The sequence below is a fragment of the Pectinophora gossypiella genome, chromosome 15 (genome assembly GCF_024362695.1).
Source record: "Pectinophora gossypiella chromosome 15, ilPecGoss1.1, whole genome shotgun sequence".
Taxonomy (NCBI): domain Eukaryota; kingdom Metazoa; phylum Arthropoda; class Insecta; order Lepidoptera; family Gelechiidae; genus Pectinophora; species Pectinophora gossypiella.
In genome coordinates this window covers 1,737,539-1,761,504 of record NC_065418.1, presented here as the reverse complement: position 1 = coordinate 1,761,504, position 23,966 = coordinate 1,737,539, and the positions used below count along the sequence as shown (strand labels likewise).

Genomic DNA, 23,966 nt, shown 5'->3' with positions numbered 1-23,966 from the left:
CGACACTTGTTTTGTTAAAATATTCGTTTCTTGGAATTTATTCGCGTTTACGACAAGTAAAGTGTAGTCTTTTCAGTGCAATGCCTAAAAAGAAACGCGGGGACGACATGGAATTAGAATTTCTTAGGTGGAAAAATAAAAAACTTCAACGTGAGTTGGATCGCAAACGGTCTCGTAAACACAAAAAGAAGGACAGCTGTTCACGTTCTTCATCGCGAGACAGAGACCGTTCTCGTTCACCCTTACGAGACAAGGACCGTTCTCGCTCGTCTTCTCGGGACACAAGCTACAAAAATACAGGTATGTACCTTGTTTACGTCAACTAGTGAATCGCGCGCGACACTTTTATATAAGTTAATAGTGATTTACATTTCATATGTAATAAATCGTTTTCTCAACGACAATTACTTAAGTTGTAATTAATACCTAGGATTTCCATCATTTCTATACAAACCTTAGGTGAAACTAAACGTCGAATTTCTTATAAATGTGTACTAATAACGGCTATAGCTACTTATGTAAGGCCAATCAGAACAGTTTTTGGGACTGTTTCGCGGCCACTACTATCATGATCAGGGCTGTCTTTGGGACAGACCCGTATGTTGTTTTTCGCTAATCAGAGCAGTTTGTGGGACTGTTTCGCTAGCACACAATTACTTACCTATATGGTAATGGTTTCGTTTCAGCTGAAGATATAAAGGATAATTCACAAATAGAATCAGATAGTCCAAACGAAGAAACTCTGGTGACAAATACCGACACAGAGACAACAGTAGCTGAAGCTACTAATGAAAGTACTTCATCAGCAACCGAAGTAGGGCTCACTGAGGACCCAATTCCAGAGGCTTCAGACACTGAACTCCTCGAAATTCTCGGTGCCGATCCTTCCGCGACAGTGGTGTATGGGAAAGATATACACTCAGAGCTCGCGTCTAGACTTCAGCATGTAGCAACAGCTGGACTGACAAAAGAATCACGTAAAGAACTCAATGATAAATATTTAATACCAGCTAACAGCATTAAAATCGGTGCTCCTTCTATGAATCCCGAAATTAAAGCTGCTGTAACAGAAACAGTCATGAAAAGAGACAAAGGGATAGAACTTCGACAAAAACAGCTGGCTGCTGCAATTTCCGGCCTAGCTACAATACTCAGTAAAGAACTCGAGTCCAAAGATAAAGACAGCTCCCGATCGAAACAGCTTATGGATGTCTGTCGCATCCTTTGCGATATACAACACGCCGAATCAGTTACTAGGCGTAATTTCGCTATCTTTTCAATCAGAATCAGAATCAGAATCATTTATTCAACGTAATTATCATGGATAAACTTGTTGAAGGTCAATGTAACATTTTTGAATTTACGTCATTTCGCAAGGTGTTATGGCTGAGGAGAAGAAATGACAAGAAACTGCAACAGCAACACATCTTTTAAATCAATGAGGGTACATTACAAGTTATTTAATAACTAGAGGAACACATTCAATACCAGACATTTTTATCATTTAGGTAATCATTAATCTTATAATAGGCTTTTTTACATAAAGTAAGCTTCACGTGAGCTTTAAATTTGTTCTCTGACAAATTTAAAATATTATCTGGTATTTTATTGTAAAAACGTATACATAACCCCAAAAAAGATGAATTTAATTTACTTAATCTAGAATTTTGAACAACAATTTTATTTTTATTCCTTGTATTGTAAGTATGCCTTTCACAGTTTCTCGGAAGGAGAGATACATTTTTACGCACATACATAATGTTTTCATAAATATATTGACTTGCGACCGTCAGTATATTTATTTCTTTAAACAGCTCCCTTAAAGAGTCCCGACAACGCAGATTATAAATAGCGCGAACTGCCCTTTTTTGAATAATGAAAATAGTTTCTACATCAGCGGCTCGACCCCACAATAAAATACCGTAAGACATTATGCTGTGGAAGTAGCTGAAGTAGACAAGTCTAGCAGTGGGTACATCTGTGAGTTGTCGGATTCTTCTGACGGCATATGCTGCTGAACTTAGCTTGCCCGCTAGTGATACAATATGTGGGCCCCACTGAAGTTTTGAATCTACAGTAATTCCTAAGAAAACGGTGTGTTCAACAAAATCTAGTTTCTCGTCGTTAATTTTAATGTTATTATTTACTTTCTTTACGTTTGGTAGAACAAATTTAATACACTTCGTTTTCTTAGCATTTAGAACTAGGTTATTTACTGTAAACCAGCTTAGAACCTGCGACACAGCGCTGTTTGCTTCGTCAAGTTCCTCTAACTTTCTATCGATTTTAAATATAAGAGAAGTATCATCCGCGAACAGTACAATGTCAGCTTGGTTCTGTACTACATAAGGTAAATCATTTATGTACACTAAAAAAAGGAACGGCCCCAAAATGGATCCTTGAGGAACTCCCATTTGAACATGAGAGCCCGAAGAAGTCGTACTATTGATTTGTACCTTTTGTATCCTATCACCTAGATATGAATTTAACAAACTGAGAGCTCCATTATTTAATCCATAGTGCCTCAATTTCAAAAGCAAGGTCTCGTGATCCACGCAGTCGAATGCCTTAGACAAGTCACAGAATACTCCTACGGCATTCTGCGACTTCTCCCAAGCATCGAAAATGTGTCGAACAAATGTGACACTCGCGTCTGTTGTAGACCGACCCTTAGTAAAACCAAACTGCTGGCTGTGAAGTAAGTTATTTAAATTAAAATGACATAGCAGTTGGTCGAGAATAATTTTCTCGAAAATTTTACTAAGTACTGGTAGAATAGAAACCGGTCTATAATTCGTGGGGTCTGATTTTGTGCCCGATTTAAAAAGAGGTATAACTTTACTGATTTTCATTAAATTTGGAAAAGTGCTATTTTCAACACTCATATTAAAAATGTAAGCTAGATATGGTGCTAAGATATCAATAACAGAGCTCATCAATTTGACAGACAATCCCCATAAATCTTTCGAGGTTTTAAGTTTCAGCTGTTTGAATACTTTAACAATACTACTCGGATCAACGCGTTTGAAATCAAATAATTCAGTGCAAGCAGTAACATTACTTTTCAACAATATATCAGCTTGAACAGGAGAGGACCTGAGAGATTCTGTAGTTTTTACAGGGATGTTCGTAAAGAATTTATCAAAAACTTCAGCTACATCTTTATCTTGTTTAACTAACCCAGTGCTCGATTCTATATTATATTCTAATTCACGCGGTTTCGAAGCCTTTGTTTCGCTATTTATTACTTGCCAAACTGCCTTTATTTTATTATCCGCGGTCTTTATTTTACTACTAATATGCATCTGTTTGGCTGTATAACACACTCTTCGAAATATTTTAGAATAATTTTTGACGTAGCTTTTAAAACTATCAGTGTGTGTATACGTTTTTTCCTCATATAAAGAATAAAGAGTATTTCTACTTTTGCGAATGCCTACGGTAGCCCAGTCACTGAACTTGAATGATTGACTGTTGGTAACTACCTTTTGAGGAAAATTATTTTCAAATTCTTTATGGATAATAGTAAAGAAATCCCTGTAAAAATCGTCAGGATTGTCTGTATCAAAGTTTGGACAAGGTAAGTTACTTATAAGACTATTTCGATATTTCTCTATCCGAGTATCAGTGATGGGTCGTGTACGAAATTTAATTTTCTGAACATTTTTAAGTACTGGAAAACTGACCAGCTGCCCACTGTGATCTGACTTAAAACAGTTAAGGATACTGTTGTCTTGAAAGTCACAATTGCAAAAAACGTTATCTAAACATGAGGCAGTTGTTTCTGTAATTCTAGTTGGCTCCATAAATATATTAACAAGGTTAAAAGATGTAAACAAACTTAGAAATCTAGTTGTAATTGAATCTACTTCATATAAATCAACGTTAAAATCTCCACACACTATAATGGCTTTATTACTTTTAGATATGACCTTCAGTACATTTTCCATCACTGATTCAAAAACTGTGAAGTTAGCACTGTATGGGGGTCTGTATACGGCTACAACAATATGTTTCTCTGTTTCTATACATGAAATCTCCATAGTGCCCTCTATCGAAAGTCCAGTAATATCTTTGCGTTCTTTATATTTTAAACTATTTCTGATAAAAATAAGGGAGCCACCACGTATTTTGATCTTTCGACAGAAAGCGCTAGCCAAATGATAATTTTCAAAACCGAATAACAATTCATAATCCTTAAACCAATGCTCAGTAATACATAAAATGTCAATAAAAAATGTCTCTAAAAATAATTCTATGTCCAATTCTTTGCCAGAGAAGCCTTGAATATTTTGGTGAACTAGTTTTAATATTCCAAGCTTCTCTTTTGTCTTATTGTCTAGTTTAAAGATGAAGTACCATTCGTGGTACATGGCTGACTACCGTCAATAAAAAGTTTTGTACTGTAAAAGACAGTACAGTCAATAAGTTTACTGCCTGGTCTGGCAGAAGTGTCTGTAATATAAAAAACTAGTACTGAACATATAATTTTTTTAAAGTACTTAGATAGATATATTCTATCTGTCGTTATTATACAATTTCGAATAAACTTATTCAAATCTAAATAAATAATATTACTATGATGACAGGTTCTGTTATAAAGGTGTTGGTTGAGAGAAAATATATATATATATATATATATAGAATATAGAATATAGAAAATATATATATATATATATATATACAATAAAAAGATAACTTAAGGAACACCTCGTTAACACGAAAATTGATAAGACCTTGTTTGGGGAAGACCTCGCAGAGACTCTAAAATCTGCTAAAGCGGTAACCAAATCTGGAACCGAGCTCAAGACTAAACCTCCACCGAAACCAAAGGCACCGGTGTCGACCGGAAATTTAAACTGGAAGAGCCCGGCACCAGCTCGGAAGCAGCAGCAGCAGCAGCAAGGAGCGCCGCGCGGTCGCGAAGCAGCTCCCCCGCAAGCGCCGGGCCCAGCACACCGATACACTCGAACTGGGCCGCACGCCAGCTCGTCCAAGCCATCGTACAATCAGCCGAAACAGAACCAGAGGCGCTAAATCCGGTAAAGTACGCCGGTCAGTTACATCTCTTTCACAAACAGTGGGCTTTATTAACTAACGATAAAACTATACTATCCTGGATAGACGGCTACAAAATTAATTTTACAAGTCCTGTCGTTCAAGACTGTCCTCCTAGAACTCTAAATTATTCTGGTACTGAAAGAAGGCACTTCGACGAAGCAATTCAAAATTTAATAACAATCGGCGCAATATCGGAATGCAAACCTTGTAAGGGACAATTTCTTTCAAGCATATTTTTACGACCTAAACCAAATGGAAAGATGCGTTTCATTCTGAATCTCAAAAATCTTAACAAATTTATCAACACCGATCATTTCAAACTCGAGGATTTACGTACCGCAATCAAACTTGTCTCTAGAGAATGTTTTATGGCTAACCTGGACTTAAAAGATGCTTATTTGCTAATCAATATTCATAAACATTCGCGGAAATACTTGCGCTTCATGTACTTAGGTAGGATCTATGAATTTAATGTCCTTCCATTTGGTTTAAATACTGCTCCCTATATCTTCACTAAGATCATAAAACCGATAGTTAAATTGCTCCGGCTATGCGGTTATTTGTCTACTGTCTATTTAGACGACATATTCCTATTAGGGGAAAACCACAAAGAGTGTTTAACTAATATTTCGATTACGACAAAATTATTGACTAGTCTGGGTTTCATTATAAATGAGGAGAAAAGCGCTCTCATTCCTTCACAGACTTGCAAATTTTTAGGGTATATAATTGACTCTCAAAAATTTCAAGTATCATTGCCGAAAGATAAGGCAACTCGAATCAAAACCGAATTAATAAACAACATGAAAACCAAAAGGTGTAAAATTAGGAAATTTGCACAATTAGTAGGTTTATTAATTTCTGCTTGCCCGGCAATAGAGTATGGTATGCTCTATACAAAAGAATTTGAACGGTGTAAGTTCTTGAATCTAAAGGATCACGCTGATTATGATAGCTACATGATCATACCCAACACTTTGCATAATGATTTTTCATGGTGGATAAGGGCTATCGACACTTCTGTACGGCAAATCAGGATAGATAATTACCATACAGAAATCTATACTGACGCCTCAACTACCGGGTGGGGGGCTGCCTGTGGCAACGATACTGCCAGCGGCATGTGGTCGCAGGAGGAGCGCGGAAAGCATATAAATCATCTAGAGCTATTGGCAGCATTCTTCGGCCTTAAGATATTTGCTAAAAATCTTAGTAACTGTCAGATTCTTTTACGGGTTGATAATTCAACTGCAATCGCGTATATCAATCGCATGGGTGGGATTCAATTCCCGCATCTCTCTAAGGTAGCTAAAGACATTTGGCAGTGGTGCGAGGATCGCAATATTTTCATATACGCATCCTACATAAAGTCTTCGGACAATGAAATTGCTGATGCTGAGTCGCGAAGAGTCCACCCGGACGTGGAATGGACTTTATCAAATAAAGCATTTCAAAGCATCACTTGCAGTTTCGGCCAACCAGAAATAGATATTTTTGCAAGTAGAATTAATACAAAATGTAAAAAATATATGTCATGGCATCGTGATCCTGACGCATTTGCTGTCAATTCCTTTACCACAAACTGGTCAGGATTTCACTTTTATGCTTTCCCGCCATTCGCTATTGTACTCAAAACGCTGCGAAAAATAATTTCAGATAGAGCAAGGGGTATCGTGGTCGTGCCGAAATGGCCCACTCAACCATGGTACCCTCTGTACCATCGTCTCCTCATATCAAAACCAATAGAGTTTGAACCTAATGAGAATGTTATTGTATCCAATTCCAGCACCCGCAACATACAGGCGAATCTTACCCTGGTTGCCGGAGTGTTGTGCGGACAGCGCTACTGCGACGCAGCATACCACCCTCCACTGTAGACATCATGATCGCGTCACTCTCTGAAAATTCCCTCAAGCAATATGACGTGGCCCTTAAGAAGTGGTTTAATTTCTGTCTGACAAATAAGATAAATCTCTACGAAGCGTCAATCCCAACTGTCCTATACTTTTTAACCGAGGCATACAATCACGGTAGTCAATATGGTACATTAAACTCATACCGTTCGGCTATGTCATTAATTCTTGGTCCATACATGGCTAAAGACGATAGAATTTCACGATTTTTTAAAGGAATATTTAGGCTTCGCCCCCCTCAACCCAAATACAACATTACGTGGGACACATCTGCTGTGTTAGATCTGTTAGGCCAAAAATACCCCAATGAAACTTTGCCATTGGAAACCCTAACTAAGAAATGCGCAGTACTAATTGCCCTTACAACTGCACATCGTATGCAAACATTAGCCAAAATTAACGTTAACGATATAGAAATATTAGAAACAAAAATCTTAATAAAGATACCGGCACATATAAAAACATCAAGACCTGGAACAAGTCAACCGGTGCTAACATTACCCTTTTTCTTGGAAAAACCCGAAATATGTCCTTCTAAAACACTACTTGCTTATTTAGATAAAACCAAACAAAACAGGGGGATTAATAACAGCCTATTTATTAGCTTCAGAAAGCCATTCAAACCCATAACTTCACAGTCACTGAATCGCTGGGTGAAATCTATATTAAAGGATAGTGGGATAGACGTTTCAATCTTTACCGCACACAGCACGCGACACGCATCCACCTCCAAGGCTCGCAGCACCGGTATGTCTGTGGACCTGATCAGAAAGACGGCAGGGTGGAGCGGTAGCTCTAGAGTTTTTGGTAAATTCTACAATAGAACAGTGCTGAATTCCGAAGAAACCGCATTCGCAAACGCAATCCTCAACAATTAGCCATATTATGTAATCTGATTAAAATGATACTATGTTGATTCAGCTATCTTAAAATAGTTTTGACTATTATAGTTTAGATGTATACACATAAGTATTATCATAGATTATAAACTTGATTGTAACTATTCAATAAACATTTCTTAGTAATTGTTTACAGAATATAGGCTTTCATTGACATTTCCTTCGCAGACTCTCAAAGTCTACATATGATTTAAGCTTTTCAGGTTACTAATCTCGAGGACGAGGCACGAGTATAATTAATGATTAAACGAACTTACCAGTAAGTGAAGTTCTATCATAATTATACGAAGTGCCTCGTCCGAAGAGATTAGTAACACCCGCCCACCCTATCTAGTGCCCATAATTGCTACTAAAATGTCAATGAACATTGGGTTTCATAACTCTGAACTTAATGACAGCCGATGATAGTTGGCGGGGAAACTAGGAAAGGAATACCCACATTAAAAAAAAAATAAAAAAAATACAATACTTATCTCAACTAGACAGTGCATGAGTGGTGCCACATACGTGTAACTACATATGATTTAAGCTTTTCAGGTTACTAATCTCTTCGGACGAGGCACTTCGTATAATTATGATAGAACTTCACTTACTGGTAAGTTCGTTTAATCATTAAGAAACTTTTCTAATACGTCCTAAAGTTAAAAATTCCGCATTTTTTCGTACACCTTTTACGACACAGTTAATGAACAATAAATTCTATACTAACCGTTTTCAACTCAATCAATCCAGTTAAGTGATGAGTGCTTACCTGAAACAAAAAAAAAGATATTGTTAGCATACTATGTTAAATATTAAATGTTCTTTTTTATTTTTGTCTTACAGGATATACATTTGCGTGCGTGCGCAAGTATTTTAGTCAGAAATCCAGTCTTTAACAGAAATACCAAGTGGAGACATTAAAAAACAAAAGCGTCTACCTCGATTCACGTTCAGTCGATCGATTGGCCCCATTTTTTAATTAATAATCGTCGTGTTTTAATGAAAGTGCTGATACAAGCTACTGGGCTGAAAATGATGTAATTGGCAGCGACATTTGCAGATGGCCGCCAGCTGTAATAACGCTATTACTTATAATTGGATAGTTTCCCATCTCAAAAGATAAATTATAAAATTCTGTTTACTAAATAAAGACAGATCTAAAGATGACAAAAACGTTTTTATTGTTATATTTAACTTATTTATGAATTTTAATAAAGAAAAATGTAATAATAAGTGCGACATTTTGTCACGTTTTTCTATGACGTCATAATGTGCTTTTTCATACAAATTCCATAGTAATTTCGTGTTCTGACGTTTAGTAAAAAGTAACTGATTTGACTAGTTGGAAATTACCCATTTAAGACCTTCGATTACTGTACGGTACGGGTTTTTTTCACCCCCCTTTCTATCACCTTCTTCTTCTTATGGTGTCGATGGCAAACTAAATTGTATCGGCCCAAAACTTGGCAACAAGTATGGCGCTATCTGCAGCGCTCATCAGATCCTCCTGCGTACAGGTGTTCGGGCATGCTGGACACGATGTAAGATGTTCCATCGTTTGGGGAACAGTGCCGCACTTGCACTTTAAATCCGAGCCATCCGAGAAACCCCACCTGAACAAATTGTCCTTAGTTCGGCCCACCTGAGTCCGAAGTCTATTTAGAGACTTCCAGGTAAGCCAAGGCAAATCAAGACCTGGCGGAGGTCTCTCGGACGGCGAAACAAAAGGTTTTGGGAGGTGTACCCGTTCCTGCCAGATCCTGCATCTTTCCTTGGAGCGGTCTATCACCTTAAGAAGTGATTACCGGGATAAAAAGTATCCTATGCTAACCTCATACGTTAAAGGCGCATAAAAAGTAGATAATAATATAATACCACGTATTAGGAGGAGCTCGGTGGCGCAGCGGTAAACCCGGTCATAGGATGGGTGAACAAAAAAAAGGGTTTCATCTCGAGCTCCTCCGTGCTTATTAACGTCCCCACTGCTGGGGCACGGGCCTTCCCTATGGATGGATAGGGAGATCGGGCCTTAAACCATCACGCGGGCCCAGTGCGGATTGATAGTTATTAACGATTGCTAATGCAGCCGGGACCAACGGCTTAACGTACCTTCCGAAGCACGGATCATCTTACTTTCGTACAATCTGGTGATCAGCCTGTAATGTCCTAACCAAACTAGGGATCACAAAGTAATTTTTGTGGTATTTGCCCACCGGAATTCGGACCCGGGGCCTGGGAATCGGAAAAGTCATGTACACAAAAAATAGCTTTCTAAAAACAGATCATTTTGTACAATGAATGATAGACCTAACCCTCGAAAAAACAGTTTCGAAACATCCATTTTGTAGTCTCTTACTCATAAGAGTTATACCACAATAACCTAATTTGTTTTATTTATATCTTACGCTATGGATCGCCGAATTGGTTGGCCAAGCGGCCAGGCCAACCCAGGAACCTGTCCATTAGTGAATCACATGTCTCTGGTTTATCTTATGATTCATCGCTGCCTACTTTCTATTTCATATGTTATTTAAATAGTAAATAAATCGTATTATGCCGTTGTGAGAGGACAAAAAGAACAGCATATCACGCCTGTTGTGCGTATGGGAGTGGGCAGATCTTTGAGAAATCTTGATGACAACTTACAGATATTTTTATTAGGAAGTCTAAAGATGAACCTATATTTTAAAGCTTATATCATTTACTTTAACGGCTCTATTGCTTCCTATTTGCTTGTATTTAATTTATGTGAGAATTATGATGCTATCTTTCTTATCTCCGTCTTGATGACTCCTTTCTTGCAATATCAAATGATTTTGGTTCCACACCTCTTTTGTTTTACGTCTCGAACGACGTTCGAAGTTTGAATACCACCTGTATTTGTAGCGTTTATACTACACTTAACATCAAAAAAGAAAATCGTAGCACCTCGCAATTATATATTTCGTATGGATTGTCGAGTATAGGAATAAAAATAAATAACATTTTACCATGGGCATTATAAGGTTTTTAATATTTAATGTTCCAAATTCAAATTTAAAATTTAATTCAACTCGTGTATCTTTGAACAGAAATTCGGAAGTGTTTACTTAATTTAATGTAAAATGAAGCCTCACGGTGACTGGTCTGGTGGGCTAGCTGTGTGTATTTTTGTCCCAATATATTTCTTTTGTCAGGTCAACTAAGCCTTATTTATTTCGACCTTGACCCTCCATAACGGTAAAAGGCCCGTTATTTTAAAGCTTTCACGTCAATAACTTGTCTCGATATTTTGATAAATAGACAGATATTGTTCAGTCCAAATTGACCACGGGTGAATATGTTCTATTCTCCTAAAATACCGGGTGAGAGCCCTCAGCTCTTCCCATTTGTCCGGCCAAATAGTTAATAACATTTGAAGCAAACCTAAATAAAGTCATGTCAAAAAAAACTTCAAAAACACCTTTCAAGTTTAAAATCCAGTGTCTTTGATATGCTGCTTGTCTTCCCGGGCATGTCGTAAAAAACAGAGGAATTGTGCCCTCTAACATGATGGACTAATGTTATGGACGATAGGCTGATCCCTTATCACCATAAGGTTTATCATATCCAGCTTACGACATCGTATCAACAGTGGCTGCAACTTGTCTTTGATTACTTGTGGCTCTGCCCACCCCATTAGGGATTACGGGCGTGAGTTTATGTATGTATGTTTGATATGCAGCTATCCCAAACTTATGTACATTTAAAATAGAAACAACCTATTTCCTATACCTAGTAGTAGGTAGTCCCATGTCATAGACGCCGATCCTATTGCCATTAACCAAGTACAGATCCTGGAACTCATGTGATATCAACTATCCATGATACAAACATGAATTCAACCTCATAAAGCGTGTTGGAGTATGCTCCATATTCGCTCCGTGTGATTGACAGGAGGTTTTTGCCCAACTGTGGGATGTAGATAGACTGTTTATGTTATGTTATTACAGCTTCACGTCATACGTTGGGTCACAAGCATTAATATGTACAGTCACGAGCCGAGCATTAATATGTATACACTTTGGTACCATGTCACATTAACTTTTTTGACAAATTGAACTGTAAGTCTCACTAAATGTCAAATATGTTAGTGCGACAGAGTCCTAAAGTGGGTACATTATATTGCTCATGTTTCATTCGCGAAATGTGATCGGCCAAAGTTGTTGCTCTATAGAACTTCATCCAAACAGGCTGCTAAAAATCGGTGTTATACGATCTTGATTAGTGTCTTGTTTGTGTGTGAAGTTAGTTGTAAGATCCGTTGGACTTAAGGTGAACACGCACCTAGACGCGCAGCAGGAGCCGCACGCGCCGAAGTCTTTTTATAAATCTTTGTATAAAATCGCATGCAACCAGAGATGTGTCTTTCCCGGGAATGTTCTAAAAGTGGGAATGTTCCTGTAATAAAAACTCTGTAATAGTAAGGACACTGGCTACGGGTGGTATTAATGAACTAATCTCATCTTCGAGACTGCCCTCAAGATGATGTCAATGTGTCAGTTCTCATACGAGGACTTGAGCATGATCTTGAAGGCAGTCTCAGCTGAGATTAGTTTATTAATACCACCCTACATGTTTTATCAAATTATTTCTTGCACTCTAATCCTATTTGCCTAAAAGCTAGGTAATAAAGCTCTTTTTACATAAGCGACTTTTTACTGCGCGGCACATAACTGTATGCAACATCACACACCTATCCGCACCTCACGACCCGCATTTTTTCAAAATACGACGACTTCTGCGCGTGCGCCTCCCGCGCCGCGTCTAGGTACGCGTTCACCTTTAATAAGCACTTTCTTTGACGTCACTCCGTCGATCTTTCACAACCGGATTGCGCGACGGTAATCACACTGTCTGTCCATAGTTGATATGTACAGTCATGAGTAATATCATGTACACACTTTAGAACCCTGTCGCACTATCATATCTGACATTTAATAAGACTTACGGTTTAATTTGTTAAAAAAGTTAATGTGACATGGTATCAAAGTGTATACAACTGACGCAGTCATTTTTGCCGAGACTTATTGCAGATTTTCCGGATTTTCCGCACGTGGCATTAGCTACTTGGCCGGACAAATGGGCATCGCCGAGGGCTCTCATCCGGTACAAAATTTAAGATAACAAGCCTGGTTTCGCGAACCTCGGCTCAGGGCGTCGTCTGTGAGTATTATATTTGACAGAATTGATCGACCCTAGTGGGCCGATAGCGATAAGGAAATCTCACAGTAAGAATCAAGCGTTGTACGTACTTGTACGGGGTGTAAGTGACATCGTAACAAATTTTTAGGGGGACGGTTCAGTACAACTTCAATCATGTAAGTTATGAGGCGGATTACCAACTTCAACCCTGATGTTTGGGTTATTATTGAGCCACCAAAGGCCCCTGACGTCGATTACGTACTTTCGTCAGTAAGTAGTAACCGGGACCAACAGCTTATCGAAGCACGGATCATCTTACTTTCGGACAAACGGGTGGTCAGCCTGCAATGTCCTGACCACACCAGGGCCCACAAAGTGTTTTTTGTAATATGTCCCCAGGATCCGAACTCGGGACATCCGGATCGTGAGCCCAACGCTCAACCTCATGATTCTGCATTAATATCGAGTGTAATTTTCCATCGCATAAGTATTCTAAAATAATTTAAAAAACAAAAGAAATCATGAATTTTGTGACGTGAAATTACATTTTATATTAACTCAGAGAGACCTAAATCATGCCCCTCAGTATTCGATACGGTGTCACTGACACGCTATATTAATAATCTTTAAAAATCTTGAAAAGTCGCCAGCTTGATTGTTTAAAGACGCAGCGATGTTAAAATTATGTAATTGGCAGTGACATTTGCCGGCACGAAAGCCGCCGCGCCGGAGCGTGGTACTGCGAGCCTCCAAGGCTGTCAGTAAGTTGGACTCGCTACGACAACTGCCACTATTGTTATAATCGGTATATCTAACACTCAGATTGGGTGAAAAAGGCCACATATAACATAAACTCTCGCCTATTTCCCACCGGAGTAAACAGAGACTAAGGAATTCCATTTGTTTCGATCCTGACACACTTCTCTCGCTTGTTGTTTACCAATCGTTGAACGACAACTTCAACTATTGTATTAAGTATAGTCCGTTCAAGAATGATCTTCATAAAAGGTAAACAAATATGGCTGCCGATATTTTTTATCTGTGTCAAACTGCATAATAGTGAAGTGCTGAATTGATTTTAGCTCAAGTTATTTTATCAAAATGAACTGACTCTCTTGGGTTGTTTGAATATTTTGTATGATAATATTAAAATATATATTGTATGTTTCTTTGTGGTTACACTAACTTACTTTGAAAGTCATTTTTTCTGCGCATTTCAGCTTATTAAGTACAGTACACTCACTTAAGTTATTCACGGAACTGACTCGTTTTCCTGACCTGAATGAAATGTCTCATCACTAATCGTCAAATTGACAGCTAGCCACAGATTAACAAGAATTTATGATGTCAACTTTTTTGTGTGAGGTTTTGTTTGATTTTTGTTTTTACATGAAAAAATGTGTTTTTAATAATTATTTTACGTTAATTTCACATTGAGCTAAGAAATCATACATCTATTGAGTGCTACGGATGTTATTAGAAGAATACTTTGCGTAGTTTAGGTGAAATTCGAACATTCTTTGTAGTAACAGGTTTGTTTACCTTTTATGAAGATCATTTTTGAACGGACTATAGGTATATCTAACCCTCGGGGGTGGGTTTGGTTAACAAGGCTACATCGAATATGCAACATCATAAACACACGCCTAGATTATGATAAACATGCCTGATAGTAAATGTGTTCCTCTAGTTATTAAATAACTTGTAATGTATATGTCGCAGTCGGATTGTATAATCCGCTTTATTACATTACAGTTAGCTGTTTTCAAAAACAGGTCCGTTTTGTAATGCGGCGGTTCAACGATTAGCTGTATTGAATGCGGCTAAGTAAAAAAACCGCCGAAATGTATTCGTCGCTATGCGTCATTCAACACGGCTAGCCGTAATGTAATAAAGCGAGGGATTAGCCGCCTCTTTGACAGTTTTTAGTTCCGATTCTTAACACTCATGGCGCCGCCGCCTGTCATAACAACTACAATGTAGTTGGATGCAGAAAGTGTTTTATTAAATAGCGAAGTTACAAGTGAATTAAATAAAGAAAACGTGTTAAATATGTCGGTAAATAGTGAATTTAAGAATAATTTTCAAGTGAAATTAGAAAAAAATATTATGGTCACCCTACAATTTAAGTAGTAGTACAATGCGGCTAAACGTGGACCGCTTTATTGGAGAACGTATCGCAATGACAGTACGGCTAATCGTTGAACCGCCGCATTACACAACGGCCCTGTTTTTGAAAACAGCTAGCCGTAATGTAATACAGCGGATTATACAATCCGACTGCGACATATATATTAATTTAAAAGATATATTGCTGTTGCAGTTTCTTGTCTTTTCTTCTCCTCAGCCATAACACCTTGCAACAAGTTTATCTATGATAATCACGCCGAATAAATGATTCTGATTTCCTATTTCCCAGTAAGCAGAGACTATGGAATTCCATTTTTTTCGATCCTGACACACTTCTCTTGCTTCCTCCACATTAATTAATCGTTTTATACACACACACCGGTTCACAGAAGAAATTACTAAACTATGAAATATCATTCAATAAACATTAGCAATTAAGTTATTATGAGTGCAGTGATTATCTCGCGATCTGTTTACACGAAGCCTGGGATTCAGTCCTTCTTAGTACAGCATTGTTTTTTCTTAGAACCTACGTCATAACGCGGTGAACACGATAGGTTAATCGCATTTGCGTGAACTCAGTGCCAATAGCAAGAGCTTGGAATTTTCCCACCAGACATTTCCAAACAATCTCGTATCGGGGTAGGCAGAGCCAAAAGTAACGAGAAAACAATTGCTAAATTGACAGAAGACAGCAATTCAAATTCAAAAATATCTTTATTGAGTAACATAGTTACACTTTGAATCAATCAATTTAAGTCAATTTACATAACGAACGTCTCATCCGCCTAAAACTACTGCAGTTCCTCACAACCTGTATAGCCGGGGAAAAGAAGCTGCAAGAAAAACTTCGGCACAGGGCCCTAGACGTTATTTAAAAAAAAAAACATATTTTTTTTATACAATTGAGTAATTTAGCTGCCTAATTCAAATTCAAATTCAAAAATATCTTTACTCAGTAGGTAACATAGTTACACTTTGAATCGTCAATTTTTACATAACGAACGTCTCATCCGCCTAAAACTACTGCAGCTCCTCACAACCTGTATAGCCGGGGAAAACAAGCTGCAGGAAAAACTTCGGCACAGTGCGCTAGACGTTCTTTAAAAAAATAACATATTTTTTTTATACAATTGAGTAATTTAGCTGCCTAATATCAGTTCTCAGACAGTTAATCCCATGCATTCATATCTTCTAAATAATCACTAACTTTATAATAACCTTTTTTGTAAAGTTTTTGTTTAACTACCGTCTTAAAACAGTTGAAAGGCAAATTCTGAATGTCAATGGGAATCTTATTGTAAAAACGTATACATTGCCCCTTAAAAGATTTAGTAATCTTATGTAATCGACTGAGTAATTTAGCTGCCTAATCCACACTAATATTAAAAATCCGTGATAACTTTGTTTGGAGAACGCGTGGCTTACATCGTGGTGCTATCGGTTCGAATCTCGGTTCGGGCTCTAAGCCACTGGAGTTTCAATCCATGTTTGGATCATAGATAATATCACGTCTTCTTCTCTCGTGTGGGTTGTGAAGTGGATTACCAACCTCATCAACCCTGGTGTCAGGGTTACTATTGAGCCGCCAAAGGCCCCTGACATGAATGTAACGACTACTTACATCAGTAAGTAGTAGTCGGAACCAACAGCTTAACGTACCTTACGAAGCACGGATCTTACTTTCGGACAATCAGGTGATCAGCCTGTAATGTCCTAACCAAACTAGGGATCACAAAGTAATTTTTGTGATATTTCCCTACCGGGATATCACGTGGTTTTCAGGATTTGTGTCGGTACAAAAACAACTTAATTTCTCCTGTTACGGGAAAATACCTGAGAATATTATTTCGCACCCGACCATTTGCGGTTTTGCTTTTAAAATAACAGGAAAATAGTATAAAAATAAAATACCATGCAAAAATAGGGTTATTGCCCAGAAGCTTAGCAGAATGAAATATTATAGATATACATACACACATAAACTCATGCCTAATATAATTTCCCACCGGGGTAAGCAGAGACTGTGGAATTCCATTTGCTTCTATCCTGACACACTTCTCTTGCTTCCTCCACATTCATCAATCGCTTCATACACGCACGCCGGGTCAGAGTAGATCGTACTAAGCCTTTTCTAGGGACATTCTCAATTTGGTCAGTGTAGATAATTCATATTAATTCCCGTGGATCTTCTACTATACATAACATATGGTTTAATAAATGTATTTCTCCAAAAGAATACAATTCACTTAACTAGAGAAATACAATATACCTTAAATTAAAATTATGTTAGTGAGTAACGGATGGACGCGTAAATGCTATTAGTGGTAAATAATTATTAAGTTTAACATAACATAAACAACCTGTATACGTCTCACTGCTGGGCGCAGGCCTTCCCTCAATCAACTGGAGGGGGTATGAAGCATACTCCACCACGCATATAATTGGATACGACAGTTGTAACAATAAAATATAAAATATATCGGAAATGATAATTATCCCATAGCATTTTTTATCATTTTTATTATTACAAAATAAGACTCGAAACACGGCCATGGTTGAGCTTCGTGTGACGTCACATTTCACAAAATAAAAGCTAACTGTCAGGTTTGAAGTTAACATAAATAATAATAATAATAACATAACATAACAAATACTTTATTGCACAAACAGGAAATAACAAAATACAAAACAAAAGAGAAATAGAATTAGTACAATAGGCGGCCTTATTGCTAAGTAGCAATCTCTTCCAGGCAACCTTATAAAGTTAGGAAGTTATACTGTTTGACAGTTTCTTTGCTTATTCAAATGTGACGTCACTGGGCAAAATGTCACGTGACCAACAGTTTTCGCGCGAAATTTAAATTTAATGAAGAAAAATAATGTTTCTTTTTTTTGAGAAAATAAAATATTTTGAGAGATCATAAAATAAGCCTGTAAATAAATCTGTATTTTTTAAATACTTATCCGAAAACTGTCAAGTTATTCTATGTGACTATTACTATTGAAAACATTATAAAACAAAAAGATTACAAGTCCCGCTGCTGGGTAAAACCCAGTGCATTGTAATCCATGTGTTCAAACAATTGCGTTATGTGACCTGACGTCACACAAAGGACTGAAAGTTCCGCGATTTGCAACAAAAACATCCTTGGCCCGTTATATTACGATAATTATTGTCCTTGTTAGTCGTTTGAACGGAAATTTAATAATAATATAATGTTTTTCAAGGAGCTCGGTGGCGCAGCGGTAAACGCGCTCGGTCTGCGATTGTCGAAGTTAAGCAACTTTCGCAAAGGCCGGTCATAGGATGGGTGACCACAAAAACAAAAGTTTTCATCTCGAGCTCCTCCGTGCTTCGGAAGGCACGTTAAGCCGTTGGTCCCGGCTGCATTAGCAGTCGTTAATAACCATCAATCCGCACTGGGCCCGCGTGATGGTTTTAGGCCCGATCACCCTATCCATCCATAGGGAAGGCCCGTGCCCCAGCAGTGGGGACGTTAATGGGCTGATGATGATGATGTTTTTTTTTCACCGATATCGAATTAGACGTATTACTGCTATGTGTAAGGGTACCATACGCAATGTGATAAAATTTTGTCACCGTCATTTTATCGATTCGACGATATATATATAAAAAACAATAAATATTAATTATGTCGTTTTGTCGATTGATGCTTTTGATGCGATTGATTTGTCGAATAATATCTATAAGTAGATAATTTACTGCAAATGTAACAAATTAAATACACACACAAACTCACGCCTATTTCCCACTGGGATAAGCAGACTATGGAAACCCATTTGCTTCGATCCTGACACGCTTCCCTTGCTTCCTCCACATTCATCAATCGTTTCGTACACGCACGCCGGTTCAGAGTAGACCGTACGCTAGTTTCAATTTAGGTAAAGAAAAAGGTAACTCAATTTTTATTTTTTAACCTGGAATGTACCTATTTAATTGAAAATCGATGGTATGTATGAAAAGTGGGACTAAAATCATTCAGATACATGCTAGCAGTAAAAAGTTGAGAGAAATCTGTCTATAACTGGAGGAGTGTAAGTATTACGGCGGTAATGATTGCGATTCTCAGCAAACCAGATCTCTGAATAAGGTTTAACTGCTTGGAAAACTTAAAGGTTGAGTCTGTAGGTGCACTTCTGGTCCCACGTCTATTAGTTTTTAAATTTCTTTCTTCAAAAATGACGAAATTTCATCCCCTTTTTAGCTTAGGGAATGAATTTCCAAAAATCCCTTAGTGCTCACTTCATTAGAAGAATCATTATCATATCCCTAGTATTATCCCTTTTTCACAGGGTCCACTTACCTATCCTGAAGATTTGACAGGTCCGGTTTTTTACAGAAGCGACTACCTGTCTGACCTTTTAACTCGCGAAGGGAAAACCAGCCCAATACAGGTTAGGTCACATACCTCCGAAAATGCATTAGAAGAATCTTAATGCAAAATTAAAATTTTAAGCTTCTAGACTCAGCTGTTTCAGTTGTATGTTGGATAATCAGTTAGTTTTTTCTTATATAATTCGGATTATAAAAAGATTTATCCAGTAATGTGCAATGAGATATGTCTCTAAAGTGTGAGCATTGAGATAAAGACTGAAAGAGAGAGAAAAACATGTTGTACCGACCCCACATAAGAGTGAGTGAAGAAAGGATTAATAATTATAAAAACAAATCAAAGGTCAATTTTTATTTTGTAACATGATACTAAAACGAAAAGTTGCAATTAACATTAAAATTGATTGCAAATAAAATTATTAGCAATCTTAAAACAAATAACAGCAAAGCATGACCTACTTTGCAGTTACGAAATCAGAAATAGAAAATAACGAAAATAATTTTCGCAATAAATAATTTATATAATTATCTTAATAATGAAATCAATCAAAGGCAGACAGCGAGACGTTAAGATTATCACTTTCAATTGTCAATATTTTTTTCATGTGGTATCATGTGGGCGACCACAACAACCTGTGGGTGGAACAATGTTGTGTGTTGCATAAGGGACAGACATAATTCTTGGGCAAATTTGAATGGACTTTGGACTTGATTGGTTTGGTGCTTTACATATTTTATAGGTCAATGTAACCTACATAAGCTTATAAATACATTCATAAACTCACACCTAGGTATTTCCCACCAGGGTTAAGCAGACACTAGAATTCCATTTGCTTTGATCCTGACACACTACTCTTGCTTCCTCCACATTCATCAATTGCTTCATACATGCACGCCGGTTCAGACTAGATTCAACCTTTTCTAAAGACATCTCCAATTTGGTCAATGAAAGTCCTTCTCGGTCTTCCTCTGCCAGCCCTATCATCAACTTTCGTTTTATATAATGCTTTTGCAATACTATTATCCTTCATCCGCTCTATGTGTCCAAACCAACCTAACATTCCCTTCACAATCTTGGTCACTATATCTTCTTTTACACCACATGTCCATCTTATCACACTATTTCTCACTCAAAGTCCCTCTTTACTAGGTAACAGATTACTGGGTTTTCTTACAAGGTAATCTAGTGCCAACTTAGGCCACATCTTGACTTGATATCAGATGAAATTATGGTTGATAACAAACATATTACATTTAGTAAATAAGAACTTTAGAAATTAAATAAGAATTAACCCACTACCATAGATTGAAAAATTGCTCTACCTATTTGTATCACTGCTGATCATATAAAGCTGAGATTATCTAAGCTCAATGAACAATGAATAGCACCTAAGCACCTAAGGGTAATTTTTTTAGGTATTGTCAATGGTTCACTTGTATCAAGCTGGCCAACTGTCTAACTGTGGGAGATATGTGAACAAGTGTGCACTTCAAACCAAAACAATTCATGAATTGTTCAACATAATCATTGTCATCACTGATTCCTAGAATGTAAACAAATGTGAAATGCTTTCTAGTAAATGACCATAGAAAATCAACACAAAACTTCTAAGAAGTAGGTACCTACCAAAGAGTATACAGTGCAAAAATAAATTACAAATGATATTAGAATTGTGTTATCAATCTAATGTTGAAATGTCAAGATTCCGGAAATAGATTATGACCGGTGTTATTGGTCTTTGTCAAGGCTGATTATATCTCTGTCTAGTCTAATAAAGATAAAATGTTTATGTGAAGTGTGTACTGCAACTATTTCATCTGACTAAGACAGCCGGACAGACTGCAGCATCAGCTGTTTAGGAATACCAAATGTTTGCATTACTCACCATTGGAACTTTTCAGATCTCGATGTATGAGCGATATAGGTGCGTCTACGTGTAGGTAGGCCATGCCGCGAGCCACCTGGATGGCCCAGTCCACCAGGATACCAGGCCGGATCTTCCGCCCGGATAGCACACGATTCAACGGCCCGCCGCGCGCGTATTCCATCACTAGACACAAGTTTGGCTCCTCCAAACACACACCCTTCAGCGACACTATGTTCTCATGCTGCAGCATCCAAAATAACTTGGCCTCCTGCAGCACACTGTCTTTCACCACCTCGATGTCATCGTTGGCCTCCTGCCGCGCGGCCTTCACCGCCACCACTTCATCGTTCCAGTATCCGCGGTACACCTTCCCGAACCCCCCGACGCCGATCACCTCCTCCAGCTTAAGCTCCGAGAAGGAGACCCGCGGCGGGTCCACGTCCCCGATTACCGAGCTGACGGCCAGCGGGTCCTCCTCCGTCACATACACGGCCGGGAAGATACCGACACGGTCCCCGATCTTGCCGGTCCACCAACCCTCATCGCCAGAGATGTTGGCGTCCTTGGACAGCACCTCCACGATCTCGCCGCGCCGCAGCGACAGCTCGTCCTCCCCCTGCGCCACATAGTCGTACACGGCCGTAAACAGATTGAGCGGCGGGCGTTCTTCCTCGGCCGCCATGGCCGCTCGGCCGGCCGCGGGCCGCGGCGGCATCACCCCGGCCGCGCCCGCATCGCGCTCCACACCGCTCACGCCCGACACTGCTGCGGCCGCCACCCACTACAGCACATAACTACACACAACAAAACACGTTTGGTTATGATCACCGTATTATTCCGCCATCTTTGTTTCCGACATCGATCATGGCGGTGTTCTATAAGGCCGTTCACTAGGACGAAGATCACTCGTCAATTTTCACACTCGCGGCGATAACTATCGAGAGACTACGGGACGAGGTGGTTGTAATTTTGACAATTATTTTTCATTCATTTATCTATTCCGATAAACGACGAAATGACAACCATACCACAACGAAGTCAGCAGTGACAATTTGACAATTAAATTTCAGTGTTGCCCGTTGTAATTTTGAATTACTACCTAAATTACTTACCAAAAGAAAATAAAATTGTTATTGGGGTGGGCAGCGCCACAACTAGTTGCAGCCACTGCTGGTATAGTCTAGTAAAAACATCCTCAGGTAAATATGATGAGCCAACCGTTAACCCCAGACGATATGTAACATGTTGATAACATTTTTCAATATTTTCTTGAACATTACATTATCTAATTTATCATAAATAATAATCTACCTACAATTAGTTCATACTACAATCATAGGACAACACAGACCTCTCCGTGTTGCTCTTTGACTACAATACAAAAATCTAAGACAATAGGTACATGAACCCACGCCATAATCAGGACAATAAAAACAAGACAACCACGACCAACAAAAAAAAAGACAGCAAGCTGCTTACTTTTGGTGTAATGTCTTAATATTGATAATAAAATATGATGAAAAAAACCCATCGTCTTTTATATAAATAATAATCATGAAATAATACATCAACAGGTAACACTGCTGGGCTAATTTGAAATGACCTATGTTTGAACTGGTTGAAGTACAGCACAGGAATACAACAGCGGTGGAGGCAGTTTATCACATTTATTGATCGATTTCTTACTATTACACATACAGCTTATATACGTCCCACTGCTGAGCACAGGTCTACCCTCAATCAACCGGAAAGGGTATGGAGCATACTCCATCACGCTCCATCTTTCTTTATCGAACAACCAGGTGATTCAGCCTGCAATATCCTATCCTACAAAGTGATTTGCGACAGGGAATCGGGAATCGAACATCGACCTCCAGATCGTGAGCCTAATACTCTAACCACTAAACAGGGGAAAATTAAGAAGAACATAACATTATGCGCACGACGCCATTGACACTGTCATCTGACTATTTAAAAATTCACCATTAACTACAACTACTACAAGCATAGTCACATTCCAAATCCGATTCTTTCAGATATTTCCACCTAGGTAGTAAGGTTCAATGAACTTTTAAAATTTAATCTCCATTTAACTTTTGTGTCTGGAAAACCAGGTCTTAAGGTTAGTTCTGTTACGGCTGAGTTGAGTTTGGACTTTGGGAGTTAAAGATATCTAAATAAAAAAGTACATTAACTAATAAACAAGCTTTCTTATAAAAAATATATAAACCATGTCTCAAATATGAAAAAGATCGCAAATTTCTTAATTACTACTGTAATGGTAGATTTTAAATGTTGTTATTATCTAGCAACACCATCAGACCTTTCACAATTTTTAGATAGATGGCGCTTCTCACAGATGGCATGTATGGCCATCTAGCGTGGTCACGCTGTACTACTTTAGTCTAGTACTAAACTAAAACACATAGTTGTATCTCAACATTGCCGTGCTTCAACTTTTTTATTGTATTGGCAGCGATTGCAGCAATGATACAAGTTTATCCCTAAACGATTTATTGTTATTATTGAACTTTATTGGTAATCGTTAAAGCAATTCCCTACCTATGTCATTATTTCGTCACTTTGAGCAAGA

At 38.1% G+C, this 23,966-nt stretch overlaps 1 protein-coding gene across 1 annotated transcript in view; it reads right to left on the bottom strand.

Moving 5' to 3' along the window:
• LOC126373080 (mitogen-activated protein kinase kinase kinase 11) overlaps positions 1-22,410 on the bottom strand; it is a 72,752-nt gene extending 50,342 nt beyond the window's left edge. Inside the window, exon 1 of the mRNA XM_050019062.1 lies at positions 21,392-22,410. Coding sequence (XP_049875019.1) covers positions 21,392-22,088 — 697 coding nt within the window. The 5' untranslated portion in view covers positions 22,089-22,410. The remainder of the gene's footprint in view (positions 1-21,391) is intronic.
• Between the last annotated feature and the right edge of the window lie 1,556 nt (positions 22,411-23,966).